The sequence below is a fragment of the Oncorhynchus nerka genome, linkage group LG7 (assembly GCF_034236695.1).
Source record: "Oncorhynchus nerka isolate Pitt River linkage group LG7, Oner_Uvic_2.0, whole genome shotgun sequence".
Lineage (NCBI taxonomy): Eukaryota > Metazoa > Chordata > Actinopteri > Salmoniformes > Salmonidae > Oncorhynchus > Oncorhynchus nerka.
In genome coordinates, this window is record NC_088402.1 from 12,222,588 (window position 1) to 12,244,719 (window position 22,132).

Sequence of the window (22,132 nt, forward strand, 5' to 3'; positions counted from 1 at the left end):
ACCGGTGCATTGTGAACCAACTAACAGCCAGTGTGAAAAGGGCGGTAGCGGCAGGTTAACTAACGGTTAAGAGGGTTTGGGTCACAGTAAAGAGGATTGGGTCACCAACTGAAAAAGTCACTAGTCCGAATCCCCGAACCAACTAGTTTGAAAAAAATCTGTCGATATGCCATTGAGCAAGGCACTTAACCCCAATTGGTCCTGTAAGTTGCTCTGGATAAGAATGTCTGCTAAATTACTCAACTTCAATGAAAAGTAGAGCATAGCCTGTTACAAAAAATGTAATCTAGTGTGTCACTAGAAATGACCATATGCAGCAGTCTACCGTGCAATGCAAGGCTAATTTCATACTTGCATCAATTTGTCCAAAGGTATGCATGTGTGTGTGTGTGTGTGTGTGTGTGTGTAGAAAACATAGGACTGATTTAATTTATAAACAGTTTATTTATTTCACCAACCCCCTCCCCAATGTCTCCTACCACACCGCGGTCTGTCTTACCCAGGAAACCACTTCATAAATACAGTCTCCCTCCCTCTCTCTCTGTCCTCCGCCAGACATTTCTGACCTGGAAATGCACAATGACCTATTGTATGGTGGTAAAATAATCAAGTGTCCTTGTATTCCTTTACATTAATATCATCAGGTCAGACCAGGGATTTTGTTTTTTACAGAAGAAAGGAAGGAGTGAATGAAGTGTAGAGGGGGAGAATAATAGAAGAAAGGAAGGAGTGAATGAAGTGTAGAGGGGGGAGAATAATAGAAGAAAGGAAGGAGTGAATGAAGTGTAGAGGGGGGAGAATAATAGAAGAAAGGAAGGAGTGAATGAAGTGTAGAGGGGGGAGAATAACAGAAGAAAGGGTAATAAGGTGTGAGGGAGGAAGCATTTCTAAAGTCATCAAGGACGATTCTTGGTCGTGAAAAAGGTGAGGAGAAATGTAAATGGGGCGTGGCTACGCAACCCCCTCCCCACCACCAAAACCAAAACAAACCAATCAGCCGGATATTTACATGCACAGAATCCCCACATCTTTCACCAGAGACACTAAAGCCCAATCCTTAAAATTGGTGCAGTGTACACACAATCACGACAAACCCACTTCTGTTTTTTTGCTGTGATTGTGAGTACACAGGGTCACCCTGTCACAACAAAATTAGGGACAAGATTGGGGATTGGGGGTACGACTGTTCTATTATGACCTCACATTCTAAAATGACAACATGGAAGAGCCGTGCCCCATGTGACTTGAGGCCCCTCCCACAATAGTTCAGAGGTCATTCAGCTAGTCCTTTAGAACTACACACACACACACAGGGTCCTAGGAGTGCAAAGAGCCAGCAGGTGCAGAGTGTCATCTCAATATCCTCCGTGTCCATTAACAAGTGACCATGCCCAGTGTCCCCCCCTCCCCACCTCCCATAGAATGGCTGGTTCCACCCTGTCCTCTGTACATTCACCTCAGGGGTATCAGTCAGTTTACCCTTGATTACCATACACATACACGGTCTCACATACACACACAGGTGAGTCCATCTTTCAGTTGTACTGTGACACGCAGAGTGAGTGCTCTGTTCCCAAGGCGACAGCTTCACCGCTGAGGTGTGGTCTGATGGGGGCGCCTCCTTCCCCTACCCAGCCCTGAGAGAGAGAGAGAGAGAGAGACAGAGATGAGAGAGACATATCATACAGTTCAATTAGAAAGTAGGTCACACAATAAATCATATATATTTTGTTAAAGCCTTCGAGTGCTCTCATACTCCCTTAAAAGACCTTCGCTTGAAAAACGTTTGTCCATCTCGAGACACCGTAGCTAGTACACACTTCCTCAAAATAGTCTGAATTAATCTAACACAAATCTGTCATACATTTTTGTCAAGGAGATCTTAGTTGCGCAATTTTACATCTAACTAAGATGTTTGGTGCAGTATTTGTCAAGGTAAAAATGTGCATGAAAACAATGTCATTTGTTGAATGACAACAAACACTAAGAATCCCTACTGTTGGCCAATCACGAAAAAGGGGCGTAAACTTCGGCTTGTGTGCACGAACAGACAAAAAAACCTTTGCTGAAGACCAATTAGAACAAAAACGTCCCAAAATATCATAATATGTGCACTAGCTGTTCTGAACCGTTGCGGAATGGAAGGACTAGGGTAAGGGGTCACCGTGAGGTTAAGGTTGAAACGTTAAGAGGTTACCTACGTGTAGAGGGGCTGCAGTTGGAGGTGTGAGGTCTTCTGAGGAGGCTGGTAACCATAGGATTCAAAGCCACCAATGAAATCAACTGAGAGAGAGAAAGAGATCAGAGGCAGACGGAACACCCAGACGGGACAGACAGACGGAACACCCAGACGGGACAGACAGAACACCCAGACGGAACACCCAGACGGGACAGACAGACGGAACAGACAGACGGAACACCCAGACAGAGCAGACAGAACAGACGGAACACCCAAACGGGACAGACGGAACACCCAGACGGGACAGACAGACAGAACACCCAGACGGGACAGACAGAACACCCAGACGGGACAGACAGACGGAACAGACACCCAGACAGAACAGACGGAACACCCAGACGGAACACCCAGACAGAGCAGACAGACAGGACAGACAGAACAGACAGACGGGACACCCAGACAGAACAGACAGACGGAACAGACAGACAGACAGAACACACAGACGGGACACCCAGACAGAACAGACAGACGGGACACCCAGACAGAACAGACAGACAGACAGAACAGACAGACGGAACACCCAGACAGAAGGGACACCCAGACAGAACAGACAGACGGAACACCCAGACAGAACAGACAGAACACCCAGACAGACGGAACAGACAGACGGAACACCCAGACAGAACAGACAGAACAGAACAGACAGACGGAACACCCAGACGGGACAGACAGAACACCCAGACGGGACAGACAGAACAGACGGAACACCCAGACGGAACACCCAGACAGAGCAGACAGACGGAACACCCAGACAGGACAGACAGAACAGACAGACGGGACACCCAGACAGAAGGGACAGACAGACAGAACAGACAGACAGAACAGACAGACGGGACACCCAGACAGAACAGACAGACAGACAGAACACCCAGACAGAAGGGACACCCAGACAGAACAGACAGACAGAACAGACAGACGGAACACCCAGACAGAACAGACAGAACACCCAGACAGAACAGACAGACGGAACACCCAGACAGAACAGACAGACGGAACACCCAGACAGAAGGGACAGACAGACAGAACAGACAGACGGAACACCCAGACAGAACAGACAGAACACCCAGACAGACGGAACAGACAGACGGAACACCCAGACAGAACAGACAGACAGAACAGACAGACAGAACAGACAGACAGAACACCCAGACGGGACAGACAGAACACCCAGACAGAACAGACAGACGGGACACCCAGACAGAACAGACAGACAGAACAGACAGACAGAACAGACAGACGGAACACCCAGACGGGACAGACAGAACACCCAGACAGAACAGACAGACGGGACACCCAGACAGAACAGACAGACAGACAGAAGGGACACCCAGACAGACGGAACAGACAGACAGACGGAACACCCAGACAGAACAGACAGACGGAACACCCAGACAGAACAGACAGACGGGACACCCAGACAGAACAGACAGACGGAACAGACAGACGGAACACCCAGACAGAACAGACAGACGGAACACCCAGACAGAACAGACAGACGGGACACCCAGACAGAACAGACAGACGGAACACCCAGACGGAACAGACAGACGGAACACCCAGACAGAACAGACAGACGGAACAGACAGACAGAACAGACAGACAGAACAGACAGACGGAACACCCAGACAGAACAGACAGACGGGACACCCAGACAGAACAGACAGACGGGACACCCAGACGGAACAGACAGACGGAACAGACAGACGGAACACCCAGACAGAACAGACAGACGGAACACCCAGACAGACGGAACAGACAGACAGACGGAACACCCAGACAGAACAGACAGACAGAACACCCAGACGGGACAGACAGACAGAACACCCAGACAAGACAGACAGACAGAATAAAGAGATAAATGGATCACTCAGACAGACGCAACACTCACAGCTATCCTCGTCATCCTGGAAGACTTTGCTCACATAGCAGGCATACACGAAGCCAAAGAGCTAAGGGAGAGACAGAGGTTAAGGTTAGTATCATGTTGTGTTGTGTGTGTGTGTGTGTGTGTCAGGGTTTCCGTTAGTCAATAATAGCCAACTTCAGGCCAATAAAAAAAAAAGATCTGAAAAGCTGATAAATGAAATTGGCACCGGACAGCCAGGAGAATTTTTTTAAATCCCATTGCAAAGTAATGATTTTTAACCTGTTCATTGATAGAAATACGAGGTGATGGAAATACATACATTTGCCCGGTCATTCTTAATAAAGAAATTAAAATCGGTCTTTAGGTTAATAATGGCACAACAATTCTAAATGCAATCGCATGAAAAAGTTTTTGATGGCTACGATTTAAAAAATATACGGTGACCCTTGAACGAGATGGCCGCGTGAACTAAGAGCTCCGCACAAGTAGTTTCCAATTCCTAATCTTACCTCCATTCCAAGTTCACACTCATTTAGCTTTAGTAAGAAAAAGTCATGGCGGCTACAAAAGGCGACACTTACAGGTGACATTTTTACCCGGACTCGAGTATTAGCGACGGAAAAAGCCTCCAAGAAGAAGCTAGCTTCAGAAAAAACTAGCGCCATTAGCCAGGAGCAAGAGAACCCGCTCCCCCACGAGGCACAACGAATGCCAACCTCGCACTCTGTCGAAGACATCCTTTCTGAGTTGAGATCCCAACGTACAGAACTAAACACCAAATTAGATGCCATTAACTCTCAGCTCAGTGCGATAGGGGGCAAGGTGACAATCCTGGAAAACGCATTGCCTGACATCAACAACAAGATAACCATAAACGCGGGGCGCCTGGACGAGGCAGAGGGGCGAATCCTATCCATGGAAAACTTATTGACAGATGCCATGGAAACAATAGCATATGCTAAAAAAGAAAATCGAGCATCTGGAAGAGAAAACAGAGGACCTGGAAAACAGGGGGCGAAGGAATAATTGTGTTCTATTCAATCTGGGCGAAAAAAAGAAGAGGGAAACATGCCACTGATCCGCTACCTGCAAGACAAACTTCCCGAGTGGCTCCACCTGCCCACCGACAGGCCCATAGAACTCGAGAGAGCTCACCGAGCACTGAGGCCCCCACCAGCAGCCAGACAACCACCGCGCCCAATCACCATACGTTTCCTGAGATTCACCGACAAGGAACGAGTCCTACAGGCGGCGAAAAACAACACCATCACAGTGGGAAACGCCAAACTCGCTTTACACCAGGACCTGTCAGCTGGAATACGCCCGAAAGCGCCGAGAATTTGACGAAGTGAAGAAATACTCCATTGACCGAGGCATCTTCAGGGGATTCAAATACCCAAACGAGCTCAGGATTCTTCACCAAGGAGCCTTGCGACACTTCAAAACTCCCGAAGAGGCAAAACGTTTTTGAAAGACAATCCTGGCCAATGAGAAACAGACCAATGACTAAATGCGATTAATGCCATTACTAAAGGAGGTAAGACGACATATAGCCGATATCCAGAGACCCACCCCCTAAATGTCATTACAGCCGTCCAATTTATATTTATTTTCCTTTAACTGAGAGGGATGGGCTGTATAGCCTAACCTAGGCCTACTAATGTTTCAGCCTACTTTTATTTCCCTGTTTTTTTGTTGTTGCTATTATTACCTGGGGTTCCCTAGGTCCCTTGGGGAGGTATATGTAGGCTGGGCTATTGATTTTATTTTTCTCCCCTCTTTTACTGAGGTCTGGACGAGGGCAACTGTGTTATTTACTCAATGCGGGGTGGAGAGGATGAGGCATTTCTTTGGTGGGGAGAGGGAGACGTTGTGCGTTGCTAACTGTTCCCGGTTTTTGTTTTATTCGGAACACAGAATTGAGACTGAGCGGGGGTAATAGATCCAACGGGATGTGTCGAGTTGTTTGGGAACTCGGCTGGGGTGTTCAGAGATTATTATTTTATGTACACCATTTATTTTCCTTTTATGTGAACGCAGCTGTAATTACTATCCACTTTTACCCAGCGATGACTTGCACTAAAGTTCGATTACTGCTCGATGACGATGACTAGTACCTTAAATCTATTGACATGGAACTGCCATGGTCTAGGGCATGCAATAAAACGGAAAAAGATACTATGTGCTCTAAAAAAGGAAAAAGCAGACATTGCGCTATTACAAGAGACACACCTCTGTGATGCTGAACATGCCAAACTCCGCAGAGCTTGGGTGGGACAGGTGTATTTCTCATCTTTCAAATCAAACAGTAGAGGCACAGCCATACTTATCCATAAAAATGTTCCATTCATAATAGACAAAAACATATCTGATCCGGAGGGGAGATTTATTTTGATAACTGGGTCACTATATGGTCAACCAATTACTATATTAAACATATACGCCCTAACACAGATACTCCTGCCTTCATGTCAAAAATTATAACCCTGTTCAATGAGCATTGTGTCTCCTTTGGTGTGGTGGCCGGAGATTTTAATTGTACCCTTAACCCAACCCTAGACAAATCATCTCAAGTCCCCACCACAAATCCTAGATCTGCAAAGATGTTGAACTCTCTTACTAAAGAGATGGGGCTGATAGATATCTGGAGAGAGAATAATAGCTCATCTATGGACTATACATACTACTCTAATGTCCATAACACCTACTCCCGTATAGATTACATTTTTATCCCAAAGAGTTTCATAAATTCAGCCACTTGTACAATCGGACCCATAGCACTTTCAGATCACGCCTTTGTCCACCTCCGCTTTGACCTCTGCAAAAACATCCCGAGGTCAAAGAGCTGGAAATTCAACACCTCCATGCTATCAAATGACGAGTTCCATACATTAGTAACTACATGGATAGACAACTACACACAAGACAATAAAGATTCCCCTGTTTCTCCGGCCACAATGTGGGACGCTGCTAAAGCCACACTAAGAGGTCATCTAATTGCATATGCTTCCTCTAAGAAAAAAAGCAATGGAAGCACACAGGCTAGATCTTGAGAGGGAGCTGGAATGCTGTGAAAAAATACATAAACAATCCCTAGACAGCACTTCCTGGTCATCTTAAAGCAGCCAAAGCCAAACTGAATTTGGACTACACTCGGGAGATAAAAAAAAAGTTTTCTTTACTAAACAGAAATACCATGAGTATAGCAATAGGCCCAGTAGATTGCTTGCTTACCAATTAAAAAAAGGAGCAGTCAGAGCGTACAATCATGGCTATCCGAACAGCAGAGGACGAGGTCACATATGACCCAAAAAAGTTCAATTTAACTTTTCATGATTTTTACTGCAAACTATATACCTCTGAGAGAAAACACACGGAGGCAGAACTCCACTCTTTCCTAGAGGGAATCTCGCTACCTAAACTATCAGAGACCGACCAGGAAGATCTCAACTCCCCTTCACTCCTGAGGAGATCCTGGAGGCAATTACCTCCATGCCACCTAATAAGTCCCCAGGCCCAGATGGATTCCCCAGAGAGTTCTATAAAGCTTTTTGGCCCCAGCTCAGCCCTATCTTCATGCCAATGCTGGAGGATTTTTGCAAAAACGGAGTTCTCCCAGACTCAATGCACACAGCTCGCATTACAGTGTTGCTAAAAAAGGACAAGGACCCCCTATCCTGCTCGTCCTTCCGGCCCATAAGCTTGTTGGATTTCGACTATAAAATAATTACCAAATTGCTCGCCAAAAGACTAAACACTCTTCTTCCCAAAATAATAAAAGCGGACCAAACTGGATTTATTAGAGACAGATACTCTTCTGATAACATTCGCCGTCTTTTTGATATTATTGATCAAGTAAACGCACAAAAGACCCCTGTCCTGCTGGCTTCACTGGATGCTGAGAAGGCGTTTGACAGGATGGAGTGGAGCTTTCTGTTTTCAGTCTTAGAAAAGTTCAATATGGGCCCAAATTTATTAAATGGATCAAATCACTATACTCTCATCCAAATGCCATGGTGACTACTAATGGACTGAACTCTGACAGATTCCCTCTGGAGCGGGGCACAAGACAAGGGTGCTCGCTGTCCCCGCTGCTCTACTTGTTGGGGGCGGAGCCTCTGGCAGAGCTGATAAGGAGCAATCCAAGTATTATGGGTGTTTCTGCAGGTGGCCTGCAGCACAAGATTTCGCTTACGCGGATGATGTCTTGCTCTACATATCCAACCCTGAGAAATCCATCCCTCTCATTTTAGACACAATTGCCCAGTATGGCAAGTTCTCAGGTTATAAGATCAATTTTAACAAATCCACTGTCTGCCCTCTCAATATTACACTCACCAGCTCTATGAAGACACTTTGTCCTTTCCAATGGAAAACACAGGGGTTTCAATACCTCGGGATCTTCATAACACCAGATCTGAATAGCCTTTTAAGGAAAATTATCTTCCACTCCTGGATCGAATCAAGAACAATCTCCAAACCTGGATCTCCCTCCCAATTAGCTTAGTAGGAAGAATTAATGTAATCCGTATGAACGTCCTCCCTAGACTGAACTACTTATTTCAGATGCTCCCATGCTATCTCCCAGTTTCCTTCTTCAAAACAACTAACCAAAGCATCACCAAATTTATATGGGGCAATAAAAAACCTAGGATCAAGTTTTCCACTTTATCAAAACCCGAATCTAAAGGTGGCCTTGCCCTTCCCTCCCTTCAATTGTACTACTGGTCTGCCCAAATCAGCAACATGCTAACATGGATCACAAACAGACAAGAGTCAACGTGGATTCAGATAGAAGCCCAATCCTGTGGTTCATTGCCCTTAAGCTCAATTATATTCATTAATAACTTTAGTGAAGTGGGCAACATAGCCAAATCCTTTGTGATTTACAGCACCCTACTAGCGTGGAGGGACTGTAACAAATACCTGGGCATTTCCTCCCAAATATGTTCTCACTCGCCTATAGTAGGCAACCCAGACTTGCCAAAAGCCCTGAGGGATGCCAACTTTAATCTTTGGCATACTCTAGGAATCAGGACCTTTTCAGACCTATTTCATCAGAAAACCACTACACTGAAATCCTTTCAAGAGCTCTGCAGTGAATTCGACGTGCCAAGATCCCATTTTTTAAATATCTTCAAATTAGACATGTAATTTCCTCATTTACCTCCAAGAGGAGGTTTAGAACTCAGTTGAACGAAGTTGAAACCCTTCTTGTCACAGCACAATCCATTAAAGGCAAAATATCTTGCATCTATAGACTCCTTTCTGAGAAAGGAAGCTCCTCCTTTACTCCTTTGAAAATAATCTGGGAAAAGGACCTTGGTCTGACTATTAGTGATGAGTTATGGGCGGAGGTTTGCGACAAGGTATACTGCTCCTCTACCAGTGTAAAAATGAAAGAATCTAATTACAAATTTTTGTACAAATTTTATTATACTCCTTTGAGACTCCATAGAATGAAAACAGATATGTCTCCTAACTGTAAAAGATGTACCTCTGAATGTGGAACCTATATGCATGTATTTTGGAGCTGTAGGGAGATTGCCAGATTCTGGCAATCTGTACATACTGCTGCACAGAAAATACTAGAGGTACAGTTTGATATGACCCCATGTATCTATCTTCTTAATGCCCAGCAGGACTTTGTTCTTGATCCTGACAGAGAAAATTTGCTTATGACTATTACATACTTTGCTAAGAAATGTATTCTTCTATTGTGGGCCTCTAATACCCCTCCTACATTTAAAATGTGGATTGACCAGATTGTTGACTTCCTTCCTCTTGAAAAGCTCACTTATGACCTCCACAAGAGACAGCCCAAGTTTGATAGACTCTGGTCCCCACTATTCAACTATATTTCAAACTGGACAGAGTGAACGGGGTGACTAGGGAAATGCGCAGATACATTTTGTGTAAGGTACTGTAAAACCTAAAAAGGAATTATTGGCCCGTCGTCTCAGCGAATGCTTGAAATAGCTGATAAGAACCTTGATAGTGCTGCTGCAAGTGGTATGGTGTTTTTTGTGTTGTGTGTGTGTTTTTATTTTAATTTAGTTTTTGAGTACGTGTGTGTGTGTGTGTATATGTATATGTGCGTATGTATGTATGTATGTATGTATGTATGTATGTATGTATGTGTGTGTGTATGTATATGTGCGTATGTATGTATATGTGCGTATGTATGTATGTATGTATGTATGTATGTATGTATGTATGTATGTATGTATGTATGTATGTATGTATGTATGTTCCTCTTTAAGGAATACCTAGGATAGGATAAAGTAATCCCTCTCACCCCCCCTCCCCCTGAAAAGATTTAGATGCACTACTGTTCCACTGGAGGTCATAAGGTGAATGCACCAATTTGTAAGTCGCTCTGGATAAGAGCGTCTGCTAAATGACTTAAATGTAATGTATGTATGTATGTATGTATGTATGTATGTGCGTATGTATGTATGTGCGTATGTATGTATGTATGTATGTATGTGCGTATGTATGTATGTATGTATGTATGTATGTATGTATGTATGTATGTATGTATGTATGTGCGTATGTATGTATGTATGTATGTATGTATGTATGTATGTATGTATGTATGTATGTGCGTATGTATGTATGTATGTATGTATGTATGTATGTATATATGTATGTATATACAGGTACCAAGGAAAATATATAGATTAAGAAAAATAAATGCTTTTATTTGACTTTATCATTCATTTTAATTGTATTTTAATTTTCTCAAATGTATTATTATTTTTTGACTTTTTATTTTTTTAAGCTTGTCACATCTGTGAATGTGGAATATGTTTTGTTGGTTGATTGAAAAACAAGAACTTAATAAAACTTTAAATTGAAAAAAAATATATATATATATATTTTTTTTTATTTCTCAACTGGTAATTTAAGCGTGGTTCCCATTCGCCATTCAAGTGCTTAGGCAATGGTAGGCAGGAGTTAGCGCATCACACAACGCTTTGCAATGTGAGCTGGAGGCAGTATGCAGATTGAAAACATACGTTTCATTGTGTGAAACCTGAATGTCTTACCTTGTTTCAAAGTAGCCCGAGCCAAAATACTTTCCTTTAAACGTAGAGGCAGTTATTTTAGAAAGACCTCCATGTGCCGTTGAAACAAGTAGCCCATTTCTCTTACGTTCTATTGGTTATCAAATCAACTTTCTTTTACTGTCCGGTAGCCAAAGACACAATCCTAGTCATATTAGCAACCCATGCTAGTTGTTTAACTTTACAACAGATATTTTATTCTCCGTCACATGAAACCCACTCGCATGTGCATTGTGCTTTTGACATTCGGACGTAGCCTACTGCCTCGTGTACGCAGCTATAATGTGAAGAAATAAGTTTATTAAAATTTGAAGCCAAACATTCTGATCTGTTGCATCAGCCTCAATGCTTTTTTGTTGATGTACTGGATGTATGAATTTGGGATCTATCGTCCCACAACTGTCAGATTTAATGAGCCATTCGCAGTTTCACTGTTCCCGGCCGTGTGTACGTAGACTTGCATGGCTTAATCTTTGAGACAAGCATATGCTACTGGCAGGATCAACCAGGTAGCCACTCACAACGTAGAGGTTGAACCGAGGCACACTAAACAAAGAACAACCAGGGACCGGACCTCTGTTTGGAAATATTTCTTTCTCACGCAGTCCGTTGCTCGTCTTGTTGGCTGAGGAAGAGTAAACGTGGACAGGTATTCTAACAGCTTCAACGTGCGCATCGGAATTCGTTAAGAAGGACGCACGCCATTGTTTTGTTAAGATAAATCACCATAATCTAAATTTAATTTTCTGTCATTCTGAGCATTGTGGGGTGGACGCCATATGGATATCGGTAAATTTCTGAAAATGTCCTGTAAATTAAAAGGTCGCTGGTCAATCGGCCGGCGCCACATTTTCCTAAGGGAAACCCTGGTGTGTTACTTACAGCCAGTAGAACCTGTAGCGCGGCACTCAGCACCTCAATGTACTGGTAGTCAAGGAGACAGCCAGAGACGGTGATGACATGGTGGTCGTCGGGGGCGATGCGGGAGTCCAACACCGGCGTTACTAGGCAACCAGGGCCGTGCTCCATCCACCAGGACCGATGCAGCGACGTGTTGAACGTCATCAGGATGTCCCTGTCCTACACACACACACAAATGACAAAAAACATGTTATGAACACATCAATACATAAACACACATTATTAACATGTTGTAAATCACACTACAAAAAGGGAAGCCCAGCCGCGAGCTGCCCAGTGACACAAGCCTACCAGACGAGCTAAATAACTTCTATGCTCGCTTCGAAGGCAAGCAACACTGAAGCATGCACGAGCGCATCAGTTGTTCCCGGACGACTGTGTGATCACAGTCTCCGTAACCGATTTGAGTAAGAACTTTAAACAGGTCAACATTCAAACAGATTACCAGAACGTGTACTCTGAGTCTTCACTGACATTTTCAACCTGTTCCTGATCGAGTCTGTAATACCCACGTTTCAAGCAGACCACCATAGTCCCTGTGCCCAAGAACATCAAGGTAACCTGCCTAAATGACTACCGACCCGTAGCACTCCAGTTTGTAGCCATGAAGTGCTCGTCATTAAACTAAGAGCCCCTGGGACTAAACACCTCCCTCTGCAACTGGAACCTGGACTTCCTGACAGGCCGCCCCCAAGTAGTAAGGGTAGGTAACAACATTTGCCATGCTGATCCTCAACATGGAGGCCCCTCAGGGGTGTGTGCTCAGTCCCCTCCTGTACTCCTTGTTCACCCATGACTGCATGGTCAAGCACGACTCCAAAACCATCATTAAGTTTCCTGACGACAACAGTGGTAGGCCTGATCACCGACAACGACGAGACAGCCTATAGGGAGGAGGTCAGAGACCTGGCAGGGTGGTGCCAGAATAACAACCTCTCCCTCAACGTAACCAAGACCAAGGAGATTATTGTGGACTACAGGAAAAGGAGGACCGAGCACACCCCCATTCTCATCGACGGGGCTGTGGTGGAGCAGGTGGAGAGCTTCAAGTTCCTTGGTGTCCACATCACCAACAAATTAACATGGTCCAAACACACCAAGACAGTTGTGAAGAGGGCACGGCAATGCCGTTTCCCCCTCAGGAGACTGAAAACAATTTGCATGGCTCTTCAGATCCTCAAAAAGTTCTACAGCTGCACCGTCGAGAACATCCTGACTGGCTGCATCACCGCCTGGTATGGCAACTGCTCGGCCTCCGACCGCAAGGCACTACATATGTTAGTGCAAGTCAGAGGAACGCTCTAAAAATTGCCAAAGACTCCAGCCAACCTAGTCATATAGACTGTTCTCTCTGCTACCTTACAGCAAACGGTACCGGAGCGCCAAGTCTAGGTCCAAAAGGCTTCTTGAAGAGCTTCTACCCCCAAGCCATAAGGCTCCTGAACAGCTAATCAAATGGCTACCCAGTACCCCCTGTATAGCCTCGCTACTGTCACTTTTTTTGTTCCTTAATTATCTTTGTATTATTGTTATTACATTTCTCCGTGATAAACACGTTATAAAACACAAATGCATGATAAACACGTTATAAACACACACACACATCTCTTACCTGAGACAAGTGTCCCACCTCAAGGTAGAAACAGATGATGAAGGAGTTCCATCCCACCCACAGCACCAACCACACCGCATACTGATATACACAGAGACAAAGAGGGGTTAGGGTGTGTGTGTGTGTGTATTAGAAGTTGACAGATTAAAATCGGCATGGCCGATTAATTAGGGCCGATTTCAAGTAATAATCGGTCGTATGCCTTTTTGGACGCCGATTATGGCCGATTACATTGCAATCCACGAGGAGACTGTGTGGCAGGCTGACTACCAAGGAGCCAAAGGTAAGTTGCTAGCTAGGATTAAACTTACCTTATAAAAAAAACAATCAATCTTCACATAATCACTAGTTAACTACACACTAGTTACTAGTTAACTGGTTGATGATATTACTAGGTTAACTAGCTTGTCCCTGCGTTGCATGAAATCAATACGGTGCCTGTTAATTTATCGTCGAATCACAGCCTACTTCAACTTGATGATTTAACAAAAGCGCATTTGTGAAAAAAAGCACAATCGATACAGTAATGTACCTAACCATAAACATCAATGCCTTTCTTAAAATCAATACACAAGTATATTTTTTTAAACATGCATATGTAGGGGCGGCAGGTAGCCTAGTGGTTAGAGTGTAGGGGCGGCAGGTAGACTAGTGGTTAGAGTGTAGGGGCGGCAGGTAGCCTAATGGTTAGAGTGTTGGGGCGGCAGGTAGCCTAGTGGTTAGAGTGTAGGGGCGGCAGGTAGCCTAATGGTTAGAGTGTAGGGACGGCAGGTAGCCTAATGGTTAGAGTGTAGGGACGGCAGGTACCCTAGTGGTTAGAGGAGGGGCGGCAGCCTAGTAGGGGCGGCAGGTAGCCTAGTGGTTAGAGTGTAGGGGCGGCAGGTAGCCTAATGGTTAGAGGCGGCAGGTAGCCTAGTGGTTAGAGTGTAGGGGCGGCAGGTAGCCTAATGGTTAGAGTGTAGGGGCGGCAGGTAGCCTAGTGGTTAGAGTGTAGGGACGGCAGGTACCCTAGTGGTTAGAGTGTAGGGGCGGCAGGTAGCCTAGTGGTTAGAGTGTAGGGGCGGCAGGTAGCCTAGTGGTTAGAGTGTAGGGGCGGCAGGTAGCCTAATGGTTAGAGTGTAGGGGCGGCAGGTAGCCTAATGGTTAGAGTGTAGGGGCGGCAGGTAGCCTAATGGTTAGAGTGTAGGGGCGGCAGGTAGCCTAATGGTTAGAGTGTAGGGGCGGCAGGTAGCCTAATGGTTAGAGTGTAGGGACGGCAGGTAGCCTAGTGGTTAGAGTGTAGGGACGGCAGGTACCCTAGTGGTTAGAGTGTAGGGGCGGCAGGTAGCCTAGTGGTTAGAGTGTAGGGACGGCAGGTACCCTAGTGGTTAGAGTGTAGGGGCGGCAGGTAGCCTAATGGTTAGAGTGTAGGGACGGCAGGTAGACTAGTGGTTAGAGTGTAGGGACGGCAGGTACCCTAGTGGTTAGAGTGTAGGGGCGGCAGGTAGCCTAGTGGTTAGAGTGTAGGGGCGGCAGGTAGCCTAGTGGTTAGAGTGTAGGGGCGGCAGGTAGACTAGTGGTTAGAGTGTTGGGTCAGTAACCGGAAGGTTGCAAGATCGAATCCTAGAGCTGAGAAGGTTAAAAAATCTGTCATTCTGCCCCTGAACAAGGCAGTAGTTCCCCGGGAGGCCGTCATTGACAATAAGAATTTGTTCTTAATTAACTGACTTGCCTAGTTAAATAAAGGTAAAATAAATCAACTAAAAAATGTAGTAAAAATAAATTAATGTTAGCAGGCAATATTAACTAGGGAAATTGTGTCAGGCTATATGCAGCAGTTTGAGCCACCTGGCTCGTTGCGAACTGGGTGAAGACCATTTCTTCCTAACAAAGACCCTAATTAATTCACCAGAATGTTACGTAATTATGACATAACATTGAAGGTTGTGCAATGTAACAGGAACATTTAGACTTAGGGATGCCACCCGTTAGATAAAATAAGGAATGGTTCCGTATTTCACTGAAAGGATAAACGTTTTGTTTCCGAAATGATAGTTTCCGGATTTGACCATATTAATGACAAAAGTCTCGTATTTGTGTGTGTTTATTATATTATAATTAAGTATATGAATTGATATTTGATAGAGCAGTCTGAGCGGTGGTAGGCAGCAGCAGGCTCGTAAGCATTCATTCAAACAGCAGCTCTTAGCAATGCTGGGATGCACAGCGCTGTTTATGACTTCAGGCCTATCAACTCCCGAGATTAGGCTGGCATTACTAAAGTGCCTATAAGAACATCCAATAGACAAAGGTACATAAAATACAAACAGTATAGAGAGAAATAGTCCTATAATTCCTATAATAACTACAACTTAAAACTTCTTAACTGGGAATATTGAAGTCTCATGTTAAAAGGAACCACCATCTTTCATATGTTCTCATGTTCTGAGCAAGGATCTTAAACGTTAGCTTTTTTACATGGCACATATTGCACTTTTACTTTCTTCTCCAACACTTTGTTTTTGCATTATTTAAACCAAATTGAACATTGTTCCTTCAGTTGCAATTGTCATTATTTCATATAAATATATATATAAAAATCAGCCGATTAATCAGTATCGTGTGTGTGTGTGTGTGTGTGTGTGTGTGTGTGTGTGTGTGCGTGTGCGTGTGCGTGTGTGTATATATATATATATGCATGTGTCTCACCAGTATGAGGTAGCGGGATCTGAACTGCACTGTTCCAAAGATCCCCAGTATGACGACCATGATATGGAGGAAGTTGGCCAGGATAGGAGCCCACTGGTAGCCCAGGAAGTCAAACACCTGTCTCTGTAACGCTGCCATCTATACACACACACACACACATAAATCACAAGATACATCTAGGGGATCATTATGGTATTACATTATTGCAATTTAAAACAATCTCTCTCTGGGATATGCACAGGGACACACAAAGAAACAACTGTCTCACTCTCTCTCTCACTCACACACACAGTATGCTGCAGTTGTTTCCATGGAAACTGCAAGGAGCACCAGCCGAGGGACTACCCCCCCGTCCCCCATCCCCAACACACACAGACACACAAACTCCCCAAACTACTGAAAATAAGCTGTATTCCAAAGTACCCACCGTCACACAATATATCACAATCAAATAAACACACGCCAACTACAGCATACTACCACACACACACATTAATAAAAACACTGAAAATAAAAAGTTGAAAATAAGACACAGAAATAAAAGTTTTGACCAAAGAGACAAAGAATAGTAGGATGTAGATGAGGGGAAGAGCAGGATGTAGATGAGGGGAAGAGCAGGATGTAGATGAGGAGAAGAGCAGGATGTAGATGAGGGGAAGAGCAGGATGTAGATGAGGGGAAGGGCAGGATGTAGATGAGGGGAAGGGCAGGATGTAGATGAGGAGAAGGGCAGGATGTAGATGAGGAGAAGAGCAGAATGTAGATGAGGGGAAGGGCAGGATGTAGATGAGGGGAAGAGCAGGATGTAGATGAGGGGAAGAGCAGGATGTAGATGAGGGGAAGGGCAGGATGTAGATGAGGGGAAGGGCAGGATGTAGATGAGGGGAAAGGCAGGATGTAGATGAGGGGAAGGGCAGGATGTAGATGAGGGGAAGAGAAGGGCAGGATGTAGATGAGGGGAAGAGAAGGGCAGGATGTAGATGAGGGGAAGAGAAGGGCAGGATGTAGATGAGGGGAAGAGAAGGGCAGGATGTAGATGAGGGGAAGAGAAGGGCAGGATGTAGATGAGGGGAAGAGAAGGGCAGGATGTAGATGAGGGGAAGGGAAGAGCAGGATGTAGATGAGGGGAAGGGAAGGGCAGGATGTAGATGAGGGGAAGAACAGGATGTAGATGAGGGGAAGAGAAGGGCAGGATGTAGATGAGAAGAAGAGAAGGGCAGGATGTAGATGAGAAGAAGAGAAGGGCAGGATGTAGCTGAGAAGAGCAGGATGTAGATGAGGAGAAGGGAAGGGCAGGATGTAGATGAGGGGAAGAGCAGGATGTAGATGAGGGGAAGAGCAGGATGTAGATGAGGGGAAGAGCAGGATGTAGATGAGGGGAGGAGAAGGGCAGGATGTAGATGAGGAGAAGAGAAGGGCAGGATGTAGATGAGAAGAGCAGGATGTAGATGAGGAGAAGGGAAGGGCAGGATGTAGATGAGGAGAAGGGAAGTGCAGGATGTAGATGAGGGGAAGAGCAGGATGTAGATGAGGGGAAGAGCAGAATGTAGATGAGGGGAAGAGCAGGATGTAGATGAGGAGAAGAGAAGGGCAGGATGTAGATGAGGAGAAGAGAAGGGCAGGATGTAGATGAGAAGAAGAGAAGGGCAGGATGTAGATGAGAAGGGAAGGATGTAGATGAGGAGAAGGGAAGGGCAGGATGTAGATGAGAAGAGCAGGATGTAGATGAGGGGAAGGGCAGGATGTAGATGAGGGGAAGAGCAGGCTGTAGATGAGAAGAGCAGGATGTAGATGAGGGGAAGGGCAGGATGTAGATGAGGGGAAGGGAAGGATGTAGATGAGGGGAAGGGCAGGATGTAGATGAGGGGAAGGGCAGGATGTAGATGAGGGGAAGGGCAGGATGTAGATGAGGAGAAGGGAAGGGCAGGATGTAGATGAGGAGAAGGGAAGGGCAGGATGTAGATGAGGAGAAGGGAAGGGCAGGACGTAGATGAGGAGAAGGGAAGGGCAGGACGTAGATGAGGGGAAGGGCAGGACGTAGATGAGGGGAAGGGCAGGATGTAGATGAGGGGAAGGGCAGGATGTAGATGAGGGGAAGAGAAGGGCAGGATGTAGATGAGGGGAAGAGAAGGGCAGGATGTAGATGAGAAGGGAAGGGCAGGATGTAGGTGAGGGGAAGAAGAGCAGGATGTAGATGAGGGGAAGAGAAGGGCAGAATGTAGATGAGGAGAAGGGAAGGGCAGGATGTAGATGAGAAGAGCAGGATGTAGATGAGGGGAAGAGCAGGGTGTAGATGAGGGGAATGGAAGGGCAGGATGTAGATGAGAAGAGCAGGATGTAGATGAGGGGAAGAGCAGGATGTAGATGAGGGGAAGGGAAGGGCAGGATGTAGATGAGGGGAAGGGCAGGATGTATATGAGGGGAAGGGAAGGGCAGGATGTAGATGAGGGGAAGGGAAGAGCAGGATGTAGATGAGGGGAAGGGCAGGATGTAGATGAGAAGACCAGGATGTAGATGAGAAGAGCAGGATGTAGATGAGGGGAAGGGCAGGATGTAGATGAGAAGAGCAGGATGTAGATGAGGGGAATGGAAGGGCAGGATGTAGATGAGGGGAAGGGAAGGGCAGGATGTAGATGAGGAGAAGGGAAGGGCAGGATGTAGATGAAGGGAAGAGTAGGATGTAGATGAAGGGAAGAGCAGGATGTAGATGAGGGGAAAAGCAGGATGTAGATGAGGGGAAAAGCAGGATGTAGATGAGGGGAAGAGCAGGATGTAGATGAGAAGAAGTGCAGGATGTAGATGAGGAGAAGTGCAGGATGTAGATGAGGAGAAGAGCAGGATGTAGATGAGGGGAAGAAGAGCAGGATGTAGATGAGGGGAAGAAGAGCAGGATGTAGATGAGGGGAAGAAGAGCAGGATGTAGATGAGGGGAAGAAGAGCAGGATGTAGATGAGGGGAAGAGCAGGATGTAGATGAGGAGAAGAGCAGGATGTAGATGAGGAGAAGAGCAGGATTTAGATGAGGGGAAGAGCAGGATGTAGATGAGGAGAAGAGCAGGATGTAGATGAGGAGAAGAGCAGGATGTAGATGAGGGGAAGGGCAGGATGTAGATGAGGGGAAGAGCAGGATGTAGATGAGGGGAAGAGCAGGATGTAGATGAGGGGAAGAGCAGGATGTAGATGAGGGGAAGAGCAGGATGTAGATGAGGGGAAGGGCAGGGTGTAGATGAGGGGAAAAGCAGGGTGTAGATGAGGGGAAGAGCAGGGTGTAGATGAGGGGAAGAGCAGGATGTAGGTGAGAGGAAGAGAGCTCTCTTCTTTTCCTGATGTTACTTTAAAAGCATGGTCTCCCAGAATACAGTGATCACACACACACACACACACACACACACACTTGTCCTGTGGTTGCCAATAATGTGACACACTGTTAATAGTTCAAACGTTTCAGTCAGACCATCTTTCTCACTCTCTCTTAGATTCAGTGAGTGGGAGAGGGATGGGAACAGGGACAAAGTGGTTATTGTGGATAAGCATCACACACCTTTTCCTCATTCACACCTCACTGCAACAAACACTCACCAGCTGCAGTGAACATATCGCCACCAGTGTAACTCTCCCGTCACACTTCCCCATCTTGGAGGGCTCTGGACGTGGCTTGGGGCCACGCAGGCTCCGGGGAAAGGACGGGTGGTCACCGGTCAGACCCAGACTGGCTGCCTGATTGAGATCACACCATGCCCGGCCGGACCTCGCCTGGACCACGTCCTCCTGGTTCTTCTAGGTATGGAAGACTCCTTGAGACTGACGTTAATTACACCGACACCAACCCATCCCGGCCCACTGTGATCATTCTGTCGGTATGTAAAGGTGCATGTGGTTACCCGGGGGGGGATCTCTTCTTCACGCGCCAGTCCGACAACTGTTTAAAGCAAAGACACTATTACCGAATCGCCTCGATCCGGCCACACCTTCAGGTTGATGGCGAAAGGAGGGGGAGACTGAGACAAGACACAAAGAAAGACGGAAAGCTATTATAACCCAGCAAGTCTCGCGGGTTAAATGGTAGAAATGAGCAGCATAAGATAACGGATCACACGGGGAGGGAGGGGGGAAGAGGAATGAAATGACCCGATGGAGGTAGCTAGCTAGCTGCCCGGGCTGATTAAACGAAATTGACACACACAAAGCGGTTCATTGTGACTCACGGTTGATTTTCAAGACGCTCGCGCTCCTTCCTCGTTCTCGGTAAACGGACGGAGTCTTCAACCGTAGTCCTCCGGTGGCTTAAAACCAAGGCTCGGGCTCTCTTCTCCGTCTCGCGGCGTCTTTGTCAACAATCGGTGGTGCCTGCTGGGGCGGGCGCGAGCACGCGGCAGCGCAAATCCCCCTCGTTTCAGAGGAACTGGGCCGTGTTCGAGATTGAACTATCAAAATCCTTCTTTCCTTCCTTGTGGCGATCACTGATCTTACATGATTAGATATGTGAGAGTAGGTGATCCCACTAGATTGATTTTACTTTTCAAACTTTGTCAAATCAATTATAACCTCAAGGAGAAGAACGTAGGAGGAAGGAAGAATGTAATTTCAAAGTAGTTCTAACACGGTCCCCGGAATCCTACCGACCGCGTGCGCGCGACCGCATGGAGAATGGAACAAGAGGAGCGCGAGGGGGTTCAGCAGATAGACAAAAGAAACAGGGCTCGCAGCGAATCTAATAAAAGTTTGTCAATAATACTAGACAGAAAAAGGTTACAGCAAATACAATATCTAGGTCCATGCTCTATAATGGTATTTGCATAAACCAATCTAAAGAATGTATTACTTAGATTATTAAATCCAAATTGCACATTTTAAAACTCTCAAAAACCTATAGCTATTTTAAATACCTAGTTGTATGGCTGTGTTTAAAAGTGTCAGTTTTTTTTAAAGGATACAAAGTACTAATACATTCAGAGTAAAGACAGGTATTACAAAACACACATTCAGCTTTATGGTCTTTCCACAAATAGTACATTTTGTGTGCATTCCTTTGATATATTAAGTAGAAATTGTAGACAGCAATGTTTTTTAAAAGCCTGTTATATGAAATGAAGTGTCCTTTAATATAGACCACATGGAGAATTTTTTAAATCCAGCATTTTGACATGTCCGATGGGTAAATGTGCGATGGGTAACAGTATAACTTTAGACCGTCCCCTCGCCCATACCCGGGCGCAAACCAGGGACCCTCTGCACACAACAACAGTCACCCTCGAAATATCGTTACCCATCGCAGAGCAAGTGACATCACCGATTGAAACGCTATTTAGCGCGCACCACCGCTAACTAGCTAGCCATTTCACATCCGTTACACCTGTGTGACTTAAGAAGATTCTATCCCACTTAACTTCAACATTTATCCAGGTTTTCACCATCATTGTAAAGCCCCTAGTTATTTTGTTGCTTTGACAAAGTCATTTTCGGAAGATTTATTTTAATGTGATTAGCGATTCATTGAAGTATGTCCCTCATTTTAAGGTCAACTCTGTTACGTGAACTAAACTCCTGTTTTAATCCAGTTATAGTGTAAAAGCAGGCGAGCTGGTTTTACTCTTTGGCCATTTTCTGGATGCTCAAACGGAATTCTTCCACCGCTCTTTGGTCGCTACATACTTCAGTCCCTGCAATCATTCAAGTCGTGTGTGGTGACATCAAAATTAGGGGTGTTGTACAAAACAAAGTCATCAGCCATTGGAT

General features: G+C 45.5%; 1 protein-coding gene across 3 annotated transcripts; it reads right to left on the reverse strand.

Moving 5' to 3' along the window:
- Nucleotides 1-424: 424 nt before the first annotated feature.
- LOC115121213 (sodium/potassium-transporting ATPase subunit beta-1-interacting protein 1-like) lies at nt 425-21,041 on the reverse strand. Of its 3 annotated transcripts, none has more exons than XM_065020193.1 (8): nt 20,602-21,041; nt 19,976-20,394; nt 16,398-16,535; nt 13,710-13,790; nt 12,059-12,256; nt 4,128-4,188; nt 2,198-2,283; nt 425-1,637 (listed from the first exon to the last, which is right to left on the reverse strand). In XM_065020193.1, the coding sequence occupies exons 2-7, from the start codon at nt 20,027-20,029 to the stop codon at nt 2,198-2,200; spliced, it is 618 nt and encodes a 205-aa protein (XP_064876265.1). In that variant the 5' UTR covers nt 20,030-20,394; nt 20,602-21,041; the 3' UTR covers nt 425-1,637. The 3 variants fall into 3 exon arrangements, with proteins under 3 accessions (XP_064876265.1, XP_064876264.1, XP_064876263.1); XM_065020192.1 differs by having other exon boundaries at nt 2,202-2,283; nt 19,976-20,315; nt 20,602-21,039; XM_065020191.1 differs by having other exon boundaries at nt 2,202-2,283; nt 20,602-21,039.
- Between the last annotated feature and the right edge of the window lie 1,091 nt (nt 21,042-22,132).